This window comes from Balaenoptera physalus (genome assembly GCF_965194825.1).
Source record: "Balaenoptera physalus genome assembly, chromosome: X".
NCBI lineage: Eukaryota > Metazoa > Chordata > Mammalia > Artiodactyla > Balaenopteridae > Balaenoptera > Balaenoptera physalus.
The window spans coordinates 85,810,317-85,830,797 of NC_138903.1; the positions used below are offsets into that span (position 1 = coordinate 85,810,317).

Genomic DNA, 20,481 nt, shown 5'->3' on the forward strand with positions numbered 1-20,481 from the left:
TAAGACCACCTCTTATATTTTTCTAAGAATATTTTTTAAAGGAGGGTGGGGAGGAAAATATTCTTTGTTCGGTAGCCTTTTGGGCATTTTAACAGATTTGGACTTAAGCCATTACGACTATCTCCAAAGTATTGATAATTTTGAGAGCTTAAGAAATTGATTTTAATAAATAAGGAACTATTATCCTTTGAAGGAGAATTTTACTTAAACTATTGCCCTCAGGAGATTTTTATATGTAACTCAGGCATTTACAATTTGTTGTGAGCAACTCTTAAAAAAATGTGTGAGTAGCATGAAACGGAGCAGGATTTTTCCAATGAGACCTGATGGGGAGAATAAATGCAGCCAGGTAAAACCCTCTTAAGCAAAAAACAGAGGATATAGGGAAAGATGGAGTGTCTTCTTTGGTGTTTTCTAAGGAAATTGTAATCTGTTTCAATACTGAAGTCAAAACCACTGAGAGCTGGAAAATTGACATATTCAACCTTTTTATGAATCAGGTGAAATAAGTGGTCAGTGAATATCATGCTTCAAAGGGATTTGTACAAATGTCTAGAAATGGCAGTGTTACAAATAATAGATATTCTAAATTGGTCAGAAATAGTTCATGTACTAATCTACCATGATGAATAGTTTCGGAGGACATTGAAATGCCCAAGGGTATTGTATTTACTTTCATGTAGACAAACCTGAGTGGATATATATTTTTTTATCTGGTTAAGACCAAGGCAGTCATAGCATATACAAATCCATGTTGTTTTTGTTGTTAACATTTAACTTTTTCACGGATGTATGTTATTGATAGTGGAATTATCTATGAAGTTGATTTGGCTGAACAAATTATCCTTTAAAAAGGCTGAAAATACTAGGTTTTTCTTGGCTACTGTTTGGAGATACTGATCTGTGGACTGAAGGTATGATACTGTTTGCATTGGGCTGTGCATTGGTTTTAATCACCCAGCACCCTTTTTCTTTCCATAAGGACCTATAACTAAGGTTTGGTTTTAATTTCACTGAAAACATTACATTGGCAACATTGGTATTAAAATATGTAAACACCATTTGCAATCATCTTTAAAGTCTCCTCAACCCTTTGAATTAGTTGTTTCGTGTCTTATAATTTTACCAATTTTCTCAATTCCCCCAAGAAACTCTGGACTAGTCTTCATTTTATTTGATGTTCCAGTGATTTGGGTTGTAGTATGAGATTACACATGGGAATAGAACACCATTAGAGAGAAATAAAATTCTTTGTACAGAACACATAACCCTCTATACTAGCCTTTAGCACTGTACAAACAGTGATGACATGACTAATATTGGACTTCGGCACATGAGACCAATTGCCTTTACTGCTTATGGGACTCAGGATAGAACTTCCTAATTTTAGCTTTAAGCCTTTTGAAAGAAAGACGTGAATCTGGACAGTCTAATTATAAATGTGCATGCAGTCACTACTTCCTGTTATGTCTGTATTGCGTATAGTATACTGAACTCATCCGTCCACTAATCTGATTTTAAGTTATATTTACATGAACTGTAATTAAATAATTCAGAGTCTGAATATCCAACTTACGGATAAAAGGTTGAAGTTTTTGGAATCTGTGAAGGATTTTCCTTTATATTAATGTGTGAGGGAGCAGAACATCATTTCCTCGTAAAATAGGCACATTTATGGTTTTCCTCACTTTGTTTTGCCCTGGAGAGCTAGAGAGGGGAGAATCTTGCTTTCTCATGGACTTAGGGTTCAATGAATCCTCTGATACTTTCATTAAATGTAAGATTTTCTTTCCTTTGATCATGCCAATCAATGTAAGTGGGCCCTTTAAAAATAATGACCTCAGAAGTTCTGAAAGCCTGGGGTAGATTTCTGTTTTAAAACCTTGATATATTTTGATATCTTTCTGTCAGAATTATGCATGAACTATAAATAGACCTCTCTCTCTCTCCATATCCCCTTTCCCCCACCATTGTAATTTCTATGTCTATTTCAATGTGAATTGGCCAGCATTAATATAGTAATGAATATACACAAAGTTGAATAATAGCAATAAGTTGAAGAAAGCACATGATGTGATGAGTGCCAAATATTTAAATTATGAAATCTTTCCCAAAAAATCAATCAATAGAAGAAGTTTAGTGTCTATTTCGATACTTCTGCATATTTCATACAATTAAAATACTTTTCAATAAATGAATGGATGAAATGTTATTAAGTGTTAATATTTTTGAAAAGGAGTCTTTAATTTATGCCTAAAATCATACTGTATTTTGGACAAGAAGATTTAAAGAACATTCAAGTTTTTGATTTTTAATATTTTCAGAAATATCTTAATACAAGTTCACTATGCACGATTTCATTTAATAGTCACAAAGGCCTTCTGGGGTACAGGTACTATTCTCATCCCTGTTTTAAAGCTTAGAGGTTTTAAGTAACTGATCAAAAATAACACAGCTAGAATATGACCGAGATGGGATTGGAACCTAGATCTATATCTTCTTCTAAAGCTTATGCACTTAACCATGTCACTCTGCCATCTCACAGAGATATTCCATTGATGAATGGAGGGTTATTTTTCTGACCTTTGAGTAAACTTGGGAAAAGATCTCTAATTTTTAACTTCTTGAGCAATATAGGGATGTTGGACTGCCTTATAGATATAGCCACACCTTTTATACCTAAGGTCAGAAAATACTGTCTCATTGTGGGTCAGTCCTCTTCTTCCCTAGAAAATTTTCCTGGCTTCTTTTTCAGTGTTCAGATCTAATCTTAGACTCTTGCTCACTCATATGTTAACTGTCCTCACTGATCTTTCTATTGTTTTTGTTTGGGTGGTTCATTTGTTCCACCTGGTCCCCTGTCAAGTCATGGTTACAAATATCACCATGTATGTGTAGCATGTGAAGACAACTCTTTAAAGTAGGTAACTTGATAACATAAAATCACCAATATGTTAATACCAAGAAATGAGATTATGGAATCACCAATATGTTAATACCAAGAAATGAGGTTACGGGCTATAGCCCATCTTAAAAATAAAAAAAGTATAAGCTACATCTGGTTCTGTTCTTTCCAATAAGCTGCCGTACCTAAATTTGATTGGAAGTTTTAGTTGGAGTCGCCAGATATCTTTCTTTAACAGTATTTGGTAGATTTCTTATGAAGCTTAGGACTTTGAAAGACAAGAAAAACGTGGGTTGAAAAGTACCTATCACACCTAAATGAATGAAGTAAGCTGTTAAATAATACAAAACATGTAATTCTGTGTCTAGACATAGATATGTAGGTTTAAACTCAATACAGTTCTGGAACAACCACTAATTCTTCTTTAATGAGTTATTGCTGGAGCCTCGAGCCAGATGTTACAGGAAACCATGTACTGGTCCTGTTAGTAATTTCTAATGGTATAATTGAAATAAACATGGGCTTTGGAGTCAGACCTAGGTGTGTGGGTGTGAGTCCTAGAACTGATACTTGTTGAATGATGTTTTGCAAGTTACTTAGCTACTTTGCTTCTCAGTTTCTTTATGTGAAAACACTTTTGGGAATGGCTAAAGTCAAAAAGATTGACAATATGAAGTGTTTGAAGGATTTGGAGCAATTAGAGCTGTTACACTTTGCTGAAGTAGTCCCAAATGGTATAGCCACTTTGGAAAGCAGTTTTTAAAAATTTAAGCATGCACTTATCATAAGACCCAGCAATTCTACCCCTAGTTATTTTCCCAAGAGAAATGAAAATATATATTTACACAAATACTTACATGTGAATGTTTATAGCAGCTCTATTCATAATCATCAAAACCTGGAAACAACCCAGATATTCATCAACTGATGAATGGATAAACAAATTGTGGTATATCTATACGATAAAAAGGAATGGACTACTGATACATGCAATAACATAGTTGAATATCATAATATTTATGCTAAATTAAAGGAACCAGACACTGAAAGCTGTATACAGTATGATTCCATTTCTAATGACATTCTGGAAAAAACAAAACTATAGGGACACAAACCAGATAAGTGGTTGCCAGGCAACTGGGAGTAAGGAAAAGGGATTGAGTACAAAAGGGGAATGAGGGAATATTTTGGTGTGGTGGAAATGTTCTATATCTTGTTTGTGTTAAAGGTTGCATGACTATATTTTGTCAAAATGATGAATTTTACTGTATGTAAATCATATCCCAATAAAAAGAAAGGGAAAAAACCTTGTGTTCAGAGTGGTTATGGAAATTATAAGAGATCATCTTCCTCCCCCATTTTTTCTGCTGCTTGGTTCTTCATTATCCTCTGTTGCTTCTGTGTCTCTTTATAACTTTGGGGTCCATGATAAATTGCAATTTCTTATTTCAAGGCTGAGATACTACAGAAAATTGATGTCTTTATCTGTCTTTTTCTGCAGTCTGAGTCAGATTTTAAATGGAGTGATCAACTGTATTTTTATACTTCTAGATATTCCAGTTAGTACTGCATAACTCAGAGCTGGAATTGGCAGACTCTGTAAAATATACCAAATATACTTGCTTTGACTGGATTCCTCATCTCTGTTCTGTGGCAGTGGGAGTGTACAGTATGGTTGGGAGGGTATTTAGAGCAATCTTGAATTTTGAGCCTGGAGTCCTGCTTGAGAAAGGCTTCCTCCACTTCTCAGCAAACCATTGTTCTATGCCAGGGGTTCTCAAACTTGAGTGAACATCAGAATCACCTGGAGGAGTAATTAAAACACACATTTCTGGGCTCCACCCACAGAGTTACTGAGTCAGTAGGCCTGGGGTGGAACCAAGAATTTTGTATTTCTAACAAATTTCCAAATGCTGTTGATGCCCCTGGTTTGGGGCACACACCTTGAGAACCACCAATTTATACTTACTCTGGTGTTGCAGTATCAAAATTCCTGCCTACATACAGTAGCCAACATTTTGTTTATAAACCACTTAATCATTTCATGGCCACTTTTGTATTTGGTAAAACCTAAATATATGTATACTTATATATAGACTATATATATATATATATATACACATGTATATGTATATATAGAGAGACAGACAGACAGTAAGCGTTTGGCTAGAGGCTACAAAGTATTTGATGCTTAAAGACAGAAATGGCAAGACAAAGGAAAAAAAGGTATGGCTAGCTGTACCCCTTCCTCTTCACCTCTTGAGTGTCATCCTACTATATCATAATTATTTTATTCCCCTAGCTACAGGCTCCTTTTGTACTCCCATTCTCTCTACTTTAAAAGCTCTGAGGACTCTTACCAGTCCTCCTCTGCGCACTGCCCTAACATATTCTCAGTTAAGACTTTTCGCTGCCTACTTTGTAATAAATAGGCCCAGCCTCCTCACACTTAGGTTTCATGATTGTATCCAATGTTTTTTTTTTTTTTTTAGACCGATAATAATTTTCACTGAATGAAATCAAAGTACCATCAACTGCCCAAATTGAAACAGTCTGGGATGTGTGGGTGACTGATTTCAAGTGAACAAATAGAAATCATGGTCATGTATCAAACACTTCCCTAGACCAAGAAACAAATAATCCTAATAACTTTAATAGCACTAGGTATAAAAAGAAACGGGTAAAATTTAGAATTTTTAAAGAATTTGTGAGTGTTAAATTTAAGGAAATCATATATTATTTCGTCTTTCCAGATGCCAAAGCAGATACTGAGGGCTGTTTATATAAATTTGTTCAGAATTTCTATTATTTTAAGGTTGCTGTAGGGTATTTTCTGCTGTTAGGATATCTGCTGATTTCTCTCTGTGATAGATTAAATACAGTATTTTATGTTTAGAGAGCTGATGTCCTTTTCTCCTTCTCCCACCACCCCACTGATTATCGAGTCTTTAGAGAAAATAGCTCATTGTACTGGTTGATTACATGCCTCAATTGAATAGTAGCTTGCTGCCAATTATCATTACAATGCCATATTGATTTTTTCTCATTTCCGCTGTGAAAATTAAAGCAGAATTTGTTTAAAATGAGTTTCCATATATATTGTGGATGTGATTGGTTCCGAATATTTGAGCTATTTATAAAATGTATTTTCTTCAGTGATCTGTTATTTCTTACTGATAGTCTCTTAGAAATTTAGGTCTCTTCTTTGTTGATAAGCTTTACCTTAGGTAGATATGAAATGTGATTTAAAAACTGTGGAATTGAACTATAGTCATGGTTTAAATATGTAGAGTATAGATTTTAATTATTGCTTCACAGGCATCCTGCTGTATATTAATTTACGTTTGTAAAGTTCTTGGGCAATATGAGTCTGCTGATTCTCTTAACCACACAAGTCAGTAAATTTAATTAAATTTTAATTAGCAAATATTTAGTGTTGACTATATGTAACCCATTCTGCTAAGCATTATGGGAGACAGAAAGATGAGTGAGATCATATAACAGTCTTCAGAGAATTTATAATCCAGAAAGGTGGGTAAAGACACTTGTGGTATGAATCATAATGTCAAGTAGTAAGAGATGCACAAACACGGGCATTCAAAGGGAAAATAACGCATTTGGATGGAGGACTTACAGGAAAAAAACATTAATGGAGGAATTGACAGTCAAGTTGAGTCTTGATGGGTTGGGAGAGATGGAGTTGGAGTTACCTTCTGGGAAGAAAGAATGAAAAATGAGGTCAAGCAGGGAAATGTAGGGAAGACTCCAGGAAAGAGAATATGTCTGATTTTTATTGGAACATGTGGTCTAAGGCCTGAGGCTGGAAAGGTAGGTTGAGGCTTGATCAGAATCAGGACTTGAAATGTGTTAAATAGTCCAGAGAAAATTTTTGGACAGAAGACTGTGGTAATCTGGCATTTTATAAAATGAATAAAAGAAAAGAATGATGCTGCAGAGACCCTAGTTGGGAGGCTTCTGCCATATTAAAGGAAAGGTAACTAGGGCTAAATTAGAATGGTAGACAATGAAAGGGGGTCATTCTAGAAGTAGAGTAGTAGTAGAGTAGGGTCTTGACAATAAGTCAAATCAAGTTCTCTGTGATCAGTCTTCAAGTCTTTTGTCACACATGGGACTTCATCTCCTGCCATTCTTGCTTCCAAGCCTGCTTGCTCAGCTGTGACCACACAGGTCTCCTCACAGATCCTGGAACATTCCAAGCACACTAGCTACCACCCCAGCACCCTGTTTGCTTTTATTCCCTCTATTAGGAAAGTCCTTATTTCCTTCAAGACTCTCCTCAAATATCACCTTATCAAATAATCTTTCTCTGACTACACATTAAAAAATAACATCCTGGCTCTCCTTATTCCATTTGCCAAGGTTTATTTCTCTTCATAGTACCAAAGCATTGACATTTTATTATATAGTTATTTATTTATCCTCTGTCTCCCTTTTAGTAGATGGTAAGCTACATGAGGGTAGGGGCTTAGTTTGTTGCCAGTTATATCTCTGTCACCTAGAACATACCTGGTACTTAGTGGGAACTCAATAAATACTTGTTAAATGAATGAACAGAATAAATGCAAAGGTGAAAGAGGTGGCGGATCAAGAAATTATGCCAGTATTTCAAGTCTGAAGGATGCAAGGGATAGTAGTATTATTATCAGAGTGTGGAAGAGGGGAAGAGGAGTTGATTTAGGAGAACAGAGCCATAGGAGAAGAGAAATTTGGCTTTGTAAATTCAGGCTTAAGTATTCGACGCTGGTGAAACAACCAAGGCAGTGCTGTAGAATGGGCAATCTAAAATGTGAAGAGAAGTCTGGGATTGAGGTAAAGATCTCTGAGTCATCCCCATAGAGTCAATACTCAAAGCAATGGGAGTGGAAAAAAGAAGGACAAGCAATAAAAGGACGGGATTAACAGATCTGAAAATCAAAATTTAATTTGGGATATTTAATGTTTTAATTATATAAACTTATTTATACTTTTTTTTCTTGTTTATTTAATAGCTGGGTTAACAACTTTGGCCATGAAGGTCTTGGACTCCTGTTGGATGTGCTGGAAAAGCTTCTGGACAAGAAACAGTAAGAATAAACATGAAAAAAAAATCACCACGGGGGACATGTTTAAGCACAACATAATATGTTTTTTCCTTTTATTCAGGCAAGAAAATATTGACAAGAAGAATCAGTATAAACTTATTCAGTGCCTCAAAGCATTTATGAACAATAAGGTAAGTAGTATTTATTTCTGCCTCTGTCGCAGAAGGTGAGAACTTGCCCGACAGACACTATGAAACAGGCAAAATAGTGGATGCTTACTCAGTTTTCAAAAGGGTCTTTATAATGCAAATCATCATGAGTTTCATTTAAATATTATTTAAAATATACTTTGCTTCACAAAATATTTATTGGCAGGTTTTTGCAATCACGCAAATGTACAAGTCTTGTTCCCAAATCAGATAATACTCTTTTTTTTCCATGGTAGTAGGAAAATTTAAATGGACTAGGTTGAATACCATTTCCTTACAGAGAGTTTTTATTCTAATGTAAAGGACAATTCAAAGCTATGATTTGATTTTTTTTTTTTTTTTTTTTTGCTGAGAACATTATAAGGTTGATTTTTCTTTCTTTTTATGTTCAATTAATGTCAGTGAGTTAACATACATAAAAGACATTTCTGGCACATACCAGGTTTTTTTTTTGTACCTGTGTGATACCAGTTGCATTATGAGGGACTCTAGGAATGCCAGACAAGGGTTTTTCTTCTAAAAGTAGTCTTTGCTCAGGTTATGAAGTTAAAGTCATTTTTTCTATAAACTTGTTTTGTTACTCTCTTATACATGATTTGTGCTATATTCCTATAGGTAAAATACCACTGACTAATTCACTAATTGAATAATTCCCTTTAGATGGTGTTTTAATAATCTCAAAATATTTATTATAGATAACTAATTATAACAATAACCCAAAACTTGCCAGAAGTGAAATATAGCTATTAATAGCCAATGCAGTAAGATTATCTACTTAAGTAATCTGCAGTCTTTCTTAAGTGTGTGGGATTATATATAAGTATGTGTATATTATACACACATGTATCAGCAAAGAATTTTTTGGCATGTGGAACAGATGGATGCTTGCCAATTGACATGAGTCTCCCGTGTAGAATATACTAATTGTGCTGTTCTTGGAAGTTTCTTCCAGAAAGATTTCCATCAGTACTAGTACAGAATTTCTCAACTTCTGAGCTTAGTCTTTGGTGACAAAGTTATGCAGAATCTGATACCTAACAAGAAAGCAGTTAATGAACATTGCTTCTCCACAGCACAAGATGGATCTCTTTTTTCAATTGAGGGGAACAAAGAAATAAAGGAAAGACAACACAGTACTAGAAATCAGGAAATATAGTACGTGATTTGCCACTAAGTTGTGTGGCCTTTAGAAAATCATTTGACCTCTCTGCCAATCAGTCCCCTCACCTGTAAAATTAGGACTCTGATCTAAATTCTTACTGACTTGAGTAGTCAACTCTTACAGCTTTCCAGGATATAACTGTAATCAGTATAGTTACTAGAGAAAGTGACATTTCCTGTAGAGCCCTTTCCCACGAGACAGAAGTTGATATGTCCATACTTAATTATTTATTACTTAAGAGTTTGGCAGTTTTGAAGAACATGATGGTTTTTTTTTTTTTATCAGAGTATAGTTGATTTACAGTGTAGTGTTAGTTTTAGGTGTACAGCAAAGTGATTCAGTTATACGTATACATGTATCTATTCTTTTTTAGATTCTTTTCTCACATAGGTTAGTACTATGTATTAACAGTGAAATCTGATAACATTTCATTGGAACAAAATTGCCATTTCAAGCTAACCTATAGTTAAACACCACACATTTGAATATTTTCATGGTTCCTAATTTATCTTCTAAAAGAATTCAGTGTAGCATTCCCTATGCTATGCAGGAGGTCCTTGTTGGTTATCTATCTTATATGTAATAGTAGTCTTCTGTGTGTGTTCATCCCAAGCTTCTGATTTATCCCTCCCCTCCCACGTTTCCCCTTTGGTAACCATAAGTTTGTTTTCCATACCTGTAAGTCTGTTTCTGTTTTGTAAATAAGTTCATTTGTTTCTTTTCTTTAAATTAGATTCCACATATGAGTGATATATGATATTTGTCTTTGTCTGAGGTACTTCACTTAGTATGACAATATCTAGGTTCATCCGTGTTGCTGCACATGGCATTATTTCATTTTTTTAATGGCTGAGTAATATTTTATTTTATGTATGTACCACATCTTCTTTATCTGTCCCTCTGTCAATGGACATTTAGGCTGCTTCCATGTCTTGGCTGTTGTAAATAGTGCTGCAATGAACATTGGGGTGCATGTATCCTTTCGGGTTATGGTTTTCGCTGGATATATGCCTAGGAGTGGGATTGCTGGGGCATGTGGTAGTTATATTTTTAGTTTTTTAAGGAACCTCCATACTGTTCTCCATAGTGGTTGTACCAATTTACATTCCCAATAACAGTGTAAAACATGATAGTTTAACTTAGATTATTCTATACTAAGATTAGGCTTTAGTTAGAGCATGTTAATGTCTTGCACATAGGTGCTAGGAGCATGAGTAAATGGTAGGTCTTTTAAATTATAGGCGTGTGAAACAATGGGCATAAAGCACACATTCAAAATACAAAAATATACAGTAATATATCCATTTCGTGTTGGAATGAATTGTCATAATCAAAGAATGAAACTTTCATCTGAAATGACTCATACATCAAATTTGCTGGCCCTGAGGAATTTTGATTACCTACTTCAAAAACTCTTTTTGCTTATACAATGCATGTAATAATAGGATCATAAAAAGCAGCCCATTGTCCCTCAACTTCCATTGCTGTAATATTGCTCTGATGTTTAGATTGATGGTTTTCCATCATTTCTCATATCTTCATTTTTATTTTGAATATGTCCCTACACATTACAAACTACTTTTAAATAATAAAATGGAAATTTGAAAAATTAAATGATTTCACTCTCAGTCTAACTGATTTTTAAAGTTATTTTAAGTTTGGTAATTGCATGGTAACCATCTCTCGCAGTTTTACACATCACTTATTTTCCTTACTATTTATTATTTACCAGCTACCTTTATACTTACATAGTCCTTCTGTTTTTCTTTGCTTCTTTTTAATCTCGTCTCTTCCATTTCCTTTTTTTTGTCTTGTCTCTGTAAATTTCCTTATTTATTATGACCTCGAGTAAAGTCATATTTAAGAGCTTTAGCTATGTTTTTTTTAGTCCTGAATTCTTTTAGAAGATAAATTAGGAACCATGAAAATATTCAAATGTGTGGTGTTTAACTAAAGGATAGCTTGAAATGGCAATTTTGCTCCAATGAAATGTCGGATTTCACTGTTAAACTGTAAAAAGAAGCAAACATATTTCATAAGAAATCTGAGAAATATTTTGTGGGACAAAGATCAAAGAAAATATTACCTTCTTCATATAGTGAAAACCTGAGTTTTGGGCTTTCTTCAACATTTTTTTACCTATTCATTCTTATGACGCACACTTGCATGCATATATTCAAGCCTAGAAAATAAATGAAAATGGTGTCTGGCTTCTCTGCCTAGTTGACTGTGACACTTAGTAAAACCCAGGCTCCATTTCTTTCTGTTCATAACTTTTGTAATGCAGCACAACTGCTTGAAAGAGGGAGGCTACGAGAGAGAAGGTATGGGAAAATCCATACAGAGGTCTACTGCTTCTTTAACTGGCATGTAGTATACAAAAGAGCTTTTCAACGTTTTACCCTTTTTGTTCAACTTAGTTTTCCATACAAACATATTGGAGAATTTAACCATGAGTTCCCGACATCTCCAGGGAGACCCAGTGACATAAGTAGAACTGCTTTAGAAAATCATATCAGTATGTGCTTTACATATTCTTCTTTGTTGAGAAAATATTGATTGTTCCCATATTTCTTCCAAATTTTTTTTTTTTTTTAAAGACTTATTTATTGATTGATTGATTGCTATGTTGGGTCTTCGTTTCTGTGCTAGGGCTTTCTCTAGTTGCGGCAAGCGGGGGCCACTCTTCATCGCGGTGCGCGGGCCTCTCACCATCGTGGCCTCTCCTGTTGCGGAGCACAGGCTCCAGACGCACAGGCTCAGCAGTTGTGGCTAACGGGCCCAGTCGCTCCGCGGCATGTGGGATCTTCCCAGACCAGGGCGCGAACCCGTGTCCCCTGCATTAGCAGGCAGATTCTCAACCACTGCGCCACCAGGGAAGCCCTCTTCCAAATTTTTATGGAAGTTTTAGGCAGGCTAATGGAGATCATATCTGACCAAAGGACCAAAACTCCAAGATGCAGTCATTTCAAATAAAAACCAAACAACTGCATTTGAAGAACATTCATCTAATTAAGTAGAACCTCACTGTGGAGGTATTGGTTTTTAGAAAACCATTGTTAAGTTGCTTTTTAAAATTAAAGATGTGTTCCAAAAACATTTTGAATGAAAGTTCATTTTTAAAAATTTTTTTCAGTTTGGATTGCAAAGGATTCTAGGGGATGAAAGAAGCCTTTTACTGTTGGCAAGAGCAGTTGACCCCAAACAACCCAACATGATGACTGAAATAGTAAAAATACTTTCTGCTATTTGTATTGTTGGAGAAGAGAACATGTACGTATTGCTCTATTATTATATTAACTGCATAGAAAATGACACTTGAGAAATTAACAAGTCCTACTTTTGTGCTGTTTCTTCTGATAATTTGCATGAAAATAGTATTAAATTTAAGAAAAAAAATATTGGTATTTTTACCTTATCTATTTAGATATTAGCTTTTTTTTTTTTTTTTGATTCTTTGAAAAATAGGTTTAAAAAGATAGAATCCTAATGGGGAGTTCTTCAAAGTTGGATATTCAAAGTGAATGAATAGAATTTTGTCTAGCTGAAGGTAAAGCAATTATTAGAGAAGTGGGAAAAGGTCAGTTAGGGAGTAATTTTGGCTAAACACATACACAGGCACACACATATACACACCATACACAACATACACCCTCACACATGCACATCACAAAATTTGACTTCCTTAACTGAATTAACTAGATGCTTTATTTTGTACTATAATTTTATTTTATTTTTTTTAACATCTTTATTAGAGTATAACTGCTTTACAATGGTGTGTTAGTTTCTGCTTTATAACAAAGTGAATCAGCTATACATATACATATATCCCCACATCTCCTCCCTCTTGCGTCTTCCTCCCACCCTCCCTATCCCACCCCTCTAGGTGGTCACAAAGCACCGAGCTGATCTCCCTGTGCTATGCGGCTGGTTCCCACTAGCTATCTATTTTACATTTGGTAGTGTATATATGTCCATGCCACTCTCTCACTTCGTCCCAGCTTACCCTTCTCCCTCCCCCTGTCCTCAAGTCCATTCTCTATGTCTGCATCTTTATTCCTGTCCTGCCCCTAGGTTCTTCAGAACCAATTTTTTTTTTTTTTTAGATTCCATATGTATGTGTTAGCATACAGTATTTGTTTTTCTCTTTCTGACTTACTTCACTCTGTATGACAGACTCTAGGTCCATCCACCTCAGTACAAATAACTCAATTTCGTTTCTTTTTATGGCTGAGTAATATCCCATTGTATATATGTGACACATCTTCTTTATTCATTCATCTGTCGATGGACACTTAGGTTGCTTCCATGTCCTGGCTATTGTAAATAGAGCTGCAATGAACATTGTGGTACATGACTCTTTTTGAATTATGGTTTTCTCAGGGTATATGCCCAGTAGTGGGATTGCTGGTTCGTATGGTAGTTCTATTTTTAGTTTTTTAAGGAATCTCCATACTGTTCTCCATAGTGGCTGTATCAATTTACATTCCCACCAACAGTGCAAGAGGGTTCCCTTTTCTCCACACCCTCTCCAGCGTTTATTGTTTGTAGATTTCTTGATGATGGCCATTCTGACTGGTGTGAGGTGATACCTCACTGTAGTTTTGATTTGCATTTCTCTAATGATTAGTGATGTTGAGCATCCTTTCTGCCTATGGTAAGTGGAAAGATGAAGCAATATTAATGGAATGAAATTAACTGGTTGGAAAGAACAAAAGGCTGTTGGTAACTACTCAGAGTTCACATAAGTGCCAATTTCAGCAAGTTGTTGCTGACTATGCATTAGATCATTTCTTCTTATGGAAATAATATTGGGTTAGAAGCAAAATTACAGATTTGATATCCAGTTGGTAAGAAACCATTGTGATAAATAATGTAATACCTGCTACGGACATGAACTAAAATATTTCTTCTGAACACTCTGTGTGGCAGTAATCATTTCAGTTTGAATTAGAATGGGGCAGGCAAAGATTTAAGATTCTTCTAATATGTTGACTTTCTCATACCTCGTGGAATAAAATGAGATGTTGCTTAGTGCTGGTTCGTCCTTCGAAACCAAAAGACAAACACTGAACAAAAATATTATCACACAACATTAAGTCTCAGTTCTCAGTGAGAACAAACTGAGCATGAGATAGCTTATGCAGATAGGCTTCCTTCCTTATGTTTTATAGAAAAATCAGTTTATACACAAGTAAGAAATATTTTTCTAGTCTGTTAGGTTTTCAGTACTTAATTCATATAATGCACCCTACCCTGGTATATTTTATGACTTAATTATAATTTCAGATATAGTTTGATAATAGTAGTATACTACATAGAGGTTAATTTGATTCAGACACTGTACAGAGATAGTTTCCAATATTTTTGTTCAGGTGAATAAGTTTCTTGTGCTCGGTGATTGTAGATGCTTCCCTAATTTACTGGGCTTTCTCTTTTAGGTTTTTTTCCTTGTTCCATTTTCAAAGAATCCTGGAGTTTTTTTTAAGTTCTTTAAAAAATATTTATGCTTTTCAGCACTTTATTATAAAATTATAGTCCATTTACACTTGAATAAACTTTGAATAATTTTAAATGCCATATCATGTTTAAGTGACATTAATATCTATGTTAACACATGAAATATCAAAACCTGAAACTTAAAATTTTAATGTTTATCAATTAAGTTTTTTTTTTAAATGTCACCCAGAAAAATTATTTTCCTCAAGACTTTCAAATCGAATTTTCATTTTGGTGCCCTAAAGTTATTTAACTCTATCAACATTTGACTTGTAGAAATATGTAGACAAGAACACAATTCTTAAATTGTAGTGGTCTATGTAAAAACATCAAGCACCAGAAAGAAAACAGGGAAGACTGTATAAGGGATAACCCATATTCATATAGTATGTGTAAGATGTATTTCTCATTTCTATTTTTTTTTTTTTCTATAGTCTAGATAAACTTTTAGGGGCTATAACTACAGCAGCAGAACGAAATAACAGAGAACGATTTTCACCAATTGTGGAAGGATTAGAAAACCATGAAGCTTTGCAATTACAGGTGAGTTAGTTTTGTCTTAAATTGCTTCCGGGGTTATATTTAGAGTACTCTTTTTGTATGACACCAACTCCATTTTAGGTAGCATTTAAATAGAAGGGAACATAAAAATGAAATTCTTCCTGTTGCTTGGTCATTCATAGAAGCTAAAGTTTTGTCTGTGAAAATGGCAATTTGTTTAAAATTAGGAAAAGTACTTTGAATTATTATAAATATGATGATCATGATCATCATAAATATTTGGGTTGAAATTTAGTAATTATTGTAATAAGCTATGGAAAGTAAAGCCTTAGCAATAATCAGGGCAAGAGGGCAAACAGTTCAGCCAGCGCCATTATCCTGAGGGTTAATGAAGTCTGTGTGGGCTTGTTGTAGAAATTTAAGAAAACTAAACACATCTCTTTTTTTGTGCCATTCACACAGCATTCAGAAGTTTCACTGCCCAGAATAGGGAGGATTGAATTGCAACTCTTAGGTCATGGTCTGTCTCATAGCCCTGTGTAGACCCAGCCTACATGTCTTCTTTAGAAAATGACAAAATTTGCTATCTTTTCTTAGATGGTTTCAGGAAATGAGCCATTTTATGAAAGATAACTTTGTTCTTTAGTAATGAGAACTCTTATTTATTGACCATACTTATTGTGTGAGATCCTGGACTAAACATTTGAATTTACATATACTATCTAGTTTAATTCTCACAACTCGGCTATGTAGGTACTATTATTATCTCCATTTTGCCTATGAGACAAATAGGCTGAGATTAAATAACTTGTCTAAGGTGCCACAGCTTGTAAGTGGGACAGTCAAATTTGATGCCAGGTTTGTTAGTCTGTGATGCCCATCTCTTTCTTTTAGACAGTGTTTAGCATTTAATGTACCATGGGAAACACTTTCTGAAATATTTTTTAAACTCTTGTAGTGTCATTCAACAAAGAGAACATGGGTCCATGTTTATTTTATGAAATTATTTAGTAGTGAGTGTTTAAATATTAAAATTTCTTATCTGATATAAAAACAAAGAGTTTCTTTTCCCCTTTTTAATTTTATTGTTAAGTGTCGTTACCTGTTTTCACCAGAGTTTCAAACTACAGTAGATAGATAATTTGGCTTGGCCAAAGAAAATACTGTAGTGTTACAAAACTATAATCCCTTTCCAAATACTTGAAGAAATTTGTTAATTGTTACTTCTACTCCAACTATGATGAGCATTTCGGATAGACTTTTATGGTGTGCCTTTTATGGCCAGTGTATTACATTTTTTAATGCTTGGGGATTTCCTTTCAGTGCTTTCCTTTTTTAAATATACTTCTTATTATACAGTTTATCTCAATAAAATTTAACATCTCTACTGAAAGGTTTGGAAACTGTGTTTTTTAAGATGACTTCTTGAAATCTTTGTTCTTGTTCCTGTGCTTGGGCTTACCTAACTAAATCTCATTGACTTTCAGTTGTATGTAGGCGTTTGTACTTGTCTTGCAAAGTTTGCTTAGGAGGAATTAAGTGCTTTATCTATATTCAAAGTTTTCGTTCCTCACTCAGATCACTCACTCAGTCAAAATCACATAGCTGTTGAGAGGTAGAGCTATGATTTGAAGCCAGGTCTATGTGATGCCAACATTTGTATACTGTATTATCTGACCTTTAAATGACACCCCTGCCATAGAATAGTTCAGCCCACACAATGAGGTGGGAATAACATTTGCTAGCCTTCACGAAGCTGGACTGAATGGAATGATAAAGTGGCAAGTTTTTAACAAGTAACATGGAAGTATCATAGATGTCTTGCTAGGTATTCAAGAAATTGTTGAATACTGATTATAGATGCAAACATATGCAAATCACAATTTGAAATTTCCTATTTTAATGAGGTACAAAAGTTAGTGATTTGTTATATACAGAGCCTGGTACTCTCAGAAGAATTGTGAAGTGGGTTTGTTTATTTGGATTATTTCACGTGGATGAAAAAAAAAATCTAAAAGTTCAAAAATATATTCAGAATACAGAATGAAAAACAAAAGTTTAAAATCTGTTGTTTAAAGAATAAGATGAGTGCCGTCTTTTAACAGAATTACTTTTCTATTTCTGTAGTGCCCTGAGACTTCTCAAAATGTTATTACAGTCTGAGGAAGTAATTCTGTTAAAATACAGGACTAATTATATTTTTAAATAATAAGTACATACCTCCCCCCGCCCCTGCTTTTTGGATTCCAAAAGGTTATTAAGTTCTCACAGAGGTTTTCTAGCTCATATTTAAAGTGAAATTTTGTACCTGTGATAGGAGTTTTATTATCTTCAGTAGTTCAAGAAATAGACAATAAATCATATATCTTCATATGTTCTCTGTTCATTGACTTTCCTTCAGCTGAGTAGCCTTCTCAAGTCTCCCCCATACTACAGTGCCTTCTTTTGATCCTACTTATCCTTCGAAGTAGCTTCTCATCTTTCTTTTTCATTTTATAGTCTAAGTCTCTAAAAGAATCATCCATACTTGTTTTCTGTTTCCTAAATTACCTTTCACAACTCAACTTTTTCACAGTTCTTCAAAAGGTTGACAATGATCTTTGAATTTCAAAGTCCAGCGGCTTCTTTCCAATCCTGATTGCTTGGCTCTACTGGTCACTCCCTCCTTGAAAATTTTCCTGCCTTTGGCTTTCTAGGCACCATCCTCTCCTTGCTCGCTGACTACCTCTAACTGTTCTTTCTCTGTCTTCTTCGTGCGTTTCTTCTTACTTCTTGGCTATTTTATTCTTTATGTTTTTTTCTTGGTCCTATTCTGTCATCATTTTTGTTTATACATACATATGGACACACATATACACACGTATATAAGCTCATATACATATACATCTATATGTATTGATACACACATATGTGAATGCACTCAATTGCTTCTCTAGCTTTAACATCCAACTATGTTCTAGTGATTCCCCAGGTTTTAAGTCTGGCTCATATTGGTATTCAATCCTACCTGTCCAAATAGCTAACTGCATGTTTTAGAAGCATCATAAAAATTCAAAATTAAAAATAGCATTTATAAGCCATGTGCCAGTGTTCTAAATACTTTAATATGTTACCTCATTTTAAACCTCACAGCAATTCTCTGAGAGAGATAGTGGTAGTATCCCCATTTTATAGATGAGTAAGCTGAGGCTCATAGAGGTTAGATAACTTTTCTAGGGTCACATAGTAAATAGGAAGTAAAGCTCAGTTTAGACCCTAGAGTATCTGGCTTCAGAGTACTTGCTCTTAACCACTATATGGTACCTCCTCTTAGTAAAATGAGCTCATTTTCTCTTTCCCTTAGCATGATTTCCCCCCTAAAAGAAGTCTACTCTTCTTCCTGCCTTTCTCATTTTAGATAATAGAGAGGTATCATTTTCTTCCTGCTCTTTGGTTTTCCTCAAGACTTCATTCTTCTTTGTTCCCTGCATCCAATTAATCATCAAGTCTTACAAAAGACTATGAATCTATCTCAGTCTCTCTATCTCCACTGTCTTTATCTTCTCCCAGCAGTATAATTCCAACAATTTCCTAATTAGTACCCCAAACTGATACATTCTTCCCCAAAACAGACAAATGTTTTGTACTATTGTCGGTTATCCTTAAAAAATAAATCTGATTCTAACATAATAGCATTCCTGGAAACCTATCTATCCTCATGACCCATTGCTTGATAAAAGTGAAAAGCCTAAGCATGATGAATGACCTTTCTCAATGTGGTCCCAACCTAACATTCTGGCCTTACAGCCCGTCACACTCCCAAATATACCATATGTTTTAGCCATACTAAACCTGGTGTTTCCCAAATATGCTGTAGACTTTTAAATGCCCTCAAACATTTTATCATGCAGAACACTTTGCTTGGAATAACAATGCTTCCCCAGCCATGTTCCTTTCCTCTTGGTAAGGTTTAATGAGGACACAAAGGAAGGCCAATTTAGGTATGTCCTGCATAAGTCAAGGAAGGCTTCAGTGATGAGGTGATGCTTTAACTGGGTCTTGAAGGATCAATAGGAATTTTCCAGAAAATTATCTTTACTGATAGAAAACCAGCACTATGGTAGGTTGGGAGGCAGGAGAATGGCTTCCAGTAGGTAAAAATAGAGGCCAGAGTAGTCTGCCAGTCCCTTCACAAAAGACAGAGGTAATACCAACATATAGTTGAAACTGATTTCTACGTAGCCCAGCAGGAAAAGCTAGGGTACACTGAGCATTAGTAATAGTTGTCTTTTTCCCCCTTTAACTTTTATTTTTATTATTTAAAAAAATTTTTTTAATTGAAGTATGGTTGATTTACAGTGTTGTGTTAGTTTCAGGTGTACAGCAAAGCGATTCAGCTATACATATACATATATATGTATGACTGTATACCTATGAGTGTGTTTATATATACATTTAATATTCTCTTCCATTATAGGTTATTACAAGATATTGAGTATAGTTCCCTGTGCTATAACAGTAGGTCTTTGTTGGTGATCTGTTTTATATATAGTAGTATGTATATGTTAATCCCAAACTCCTAAGTTGTCCCTCCCAATAATAGTTGTTTATGGAAAGAGAAAGTCATAGAGTTAACCTCCAATGATGTATTATAAAAACCAGCCCCAGTCTTCACAGGCTGCTATTAGTCTGAAAGGTGCAATGTCTTAAAGTATTTCAGGAGCTATGTGCAGAAGTGTTTTTATTTTAACATGATTTAATACATCTAAACAATGTTGTCTAACATGCTGAAAATAATAAAAAAATTGTGCATGTTATAATTAGATATGGTACACAAAAACATAGAAGTAAATATACAGTTGGTTCACTTATCCAGACCTCACCTATTTGAGAGATTTATCATTTTGGAATATAACTCAGAACCAAAAAAAAAAAAAAAGAAAAAAAGAAAATAATCTGAGTAGCCTATAAAATGTCACCAAATCCATCAAGTAAGCCTCATGATGACAAAGACCTTTTGGCCTTTAATCAGAGCCTATTAACTCTTTCTTCCTGTGTTATCTTAATGGGCCCGATTTTCTTCCATCCATAGCAGGCTAGAAGCACGAGTTGGGAGGTTGGAAGATGATTTATTCCAGACTTGTGCACTGAGATGATGAAGAAGCAACAACTGACACAATGAAA

General features: G+C 34.7%; 1 protein-coding gene across 7 annotated transcripts in view; it reads left to right on the top strand.

The window, feature by feature from the left end:
* Nucleotides 1–20,481, top strand: part of DIAPH2 (diaphanous related formin 2) — an 865,471-nt gene that overhangs the window by 223,515 nt on the left and 621,475 nt on the right. For all 7 annotated transcript variants that reach the window (XM_082447366.1, XM_082447367.1, XM_082447365.1 and 4 more), the window contains 4 exons: nucleotides 7,915–7,989; nucleotides 8,069–8,138; nucleotides 12,455–12,591; nucleotides 15,252–15,360. In XM_082447366.1, the coding sequence (XP_082303492.1) occupies nucleotides 7,915–7,989; nucleotides 8,069–8,138; nucleotides 12,455–12,591; nucleotides 15,252–15,360 (391 nt within the window). The remainder of the gene's footprint in view (nucleotides 1–7,914; nucleotides 7,990–8,068; nucleotides 8,139–12,454; nucleotides 12,592–15,251; nucleotides 15,361–20,481) is intronic.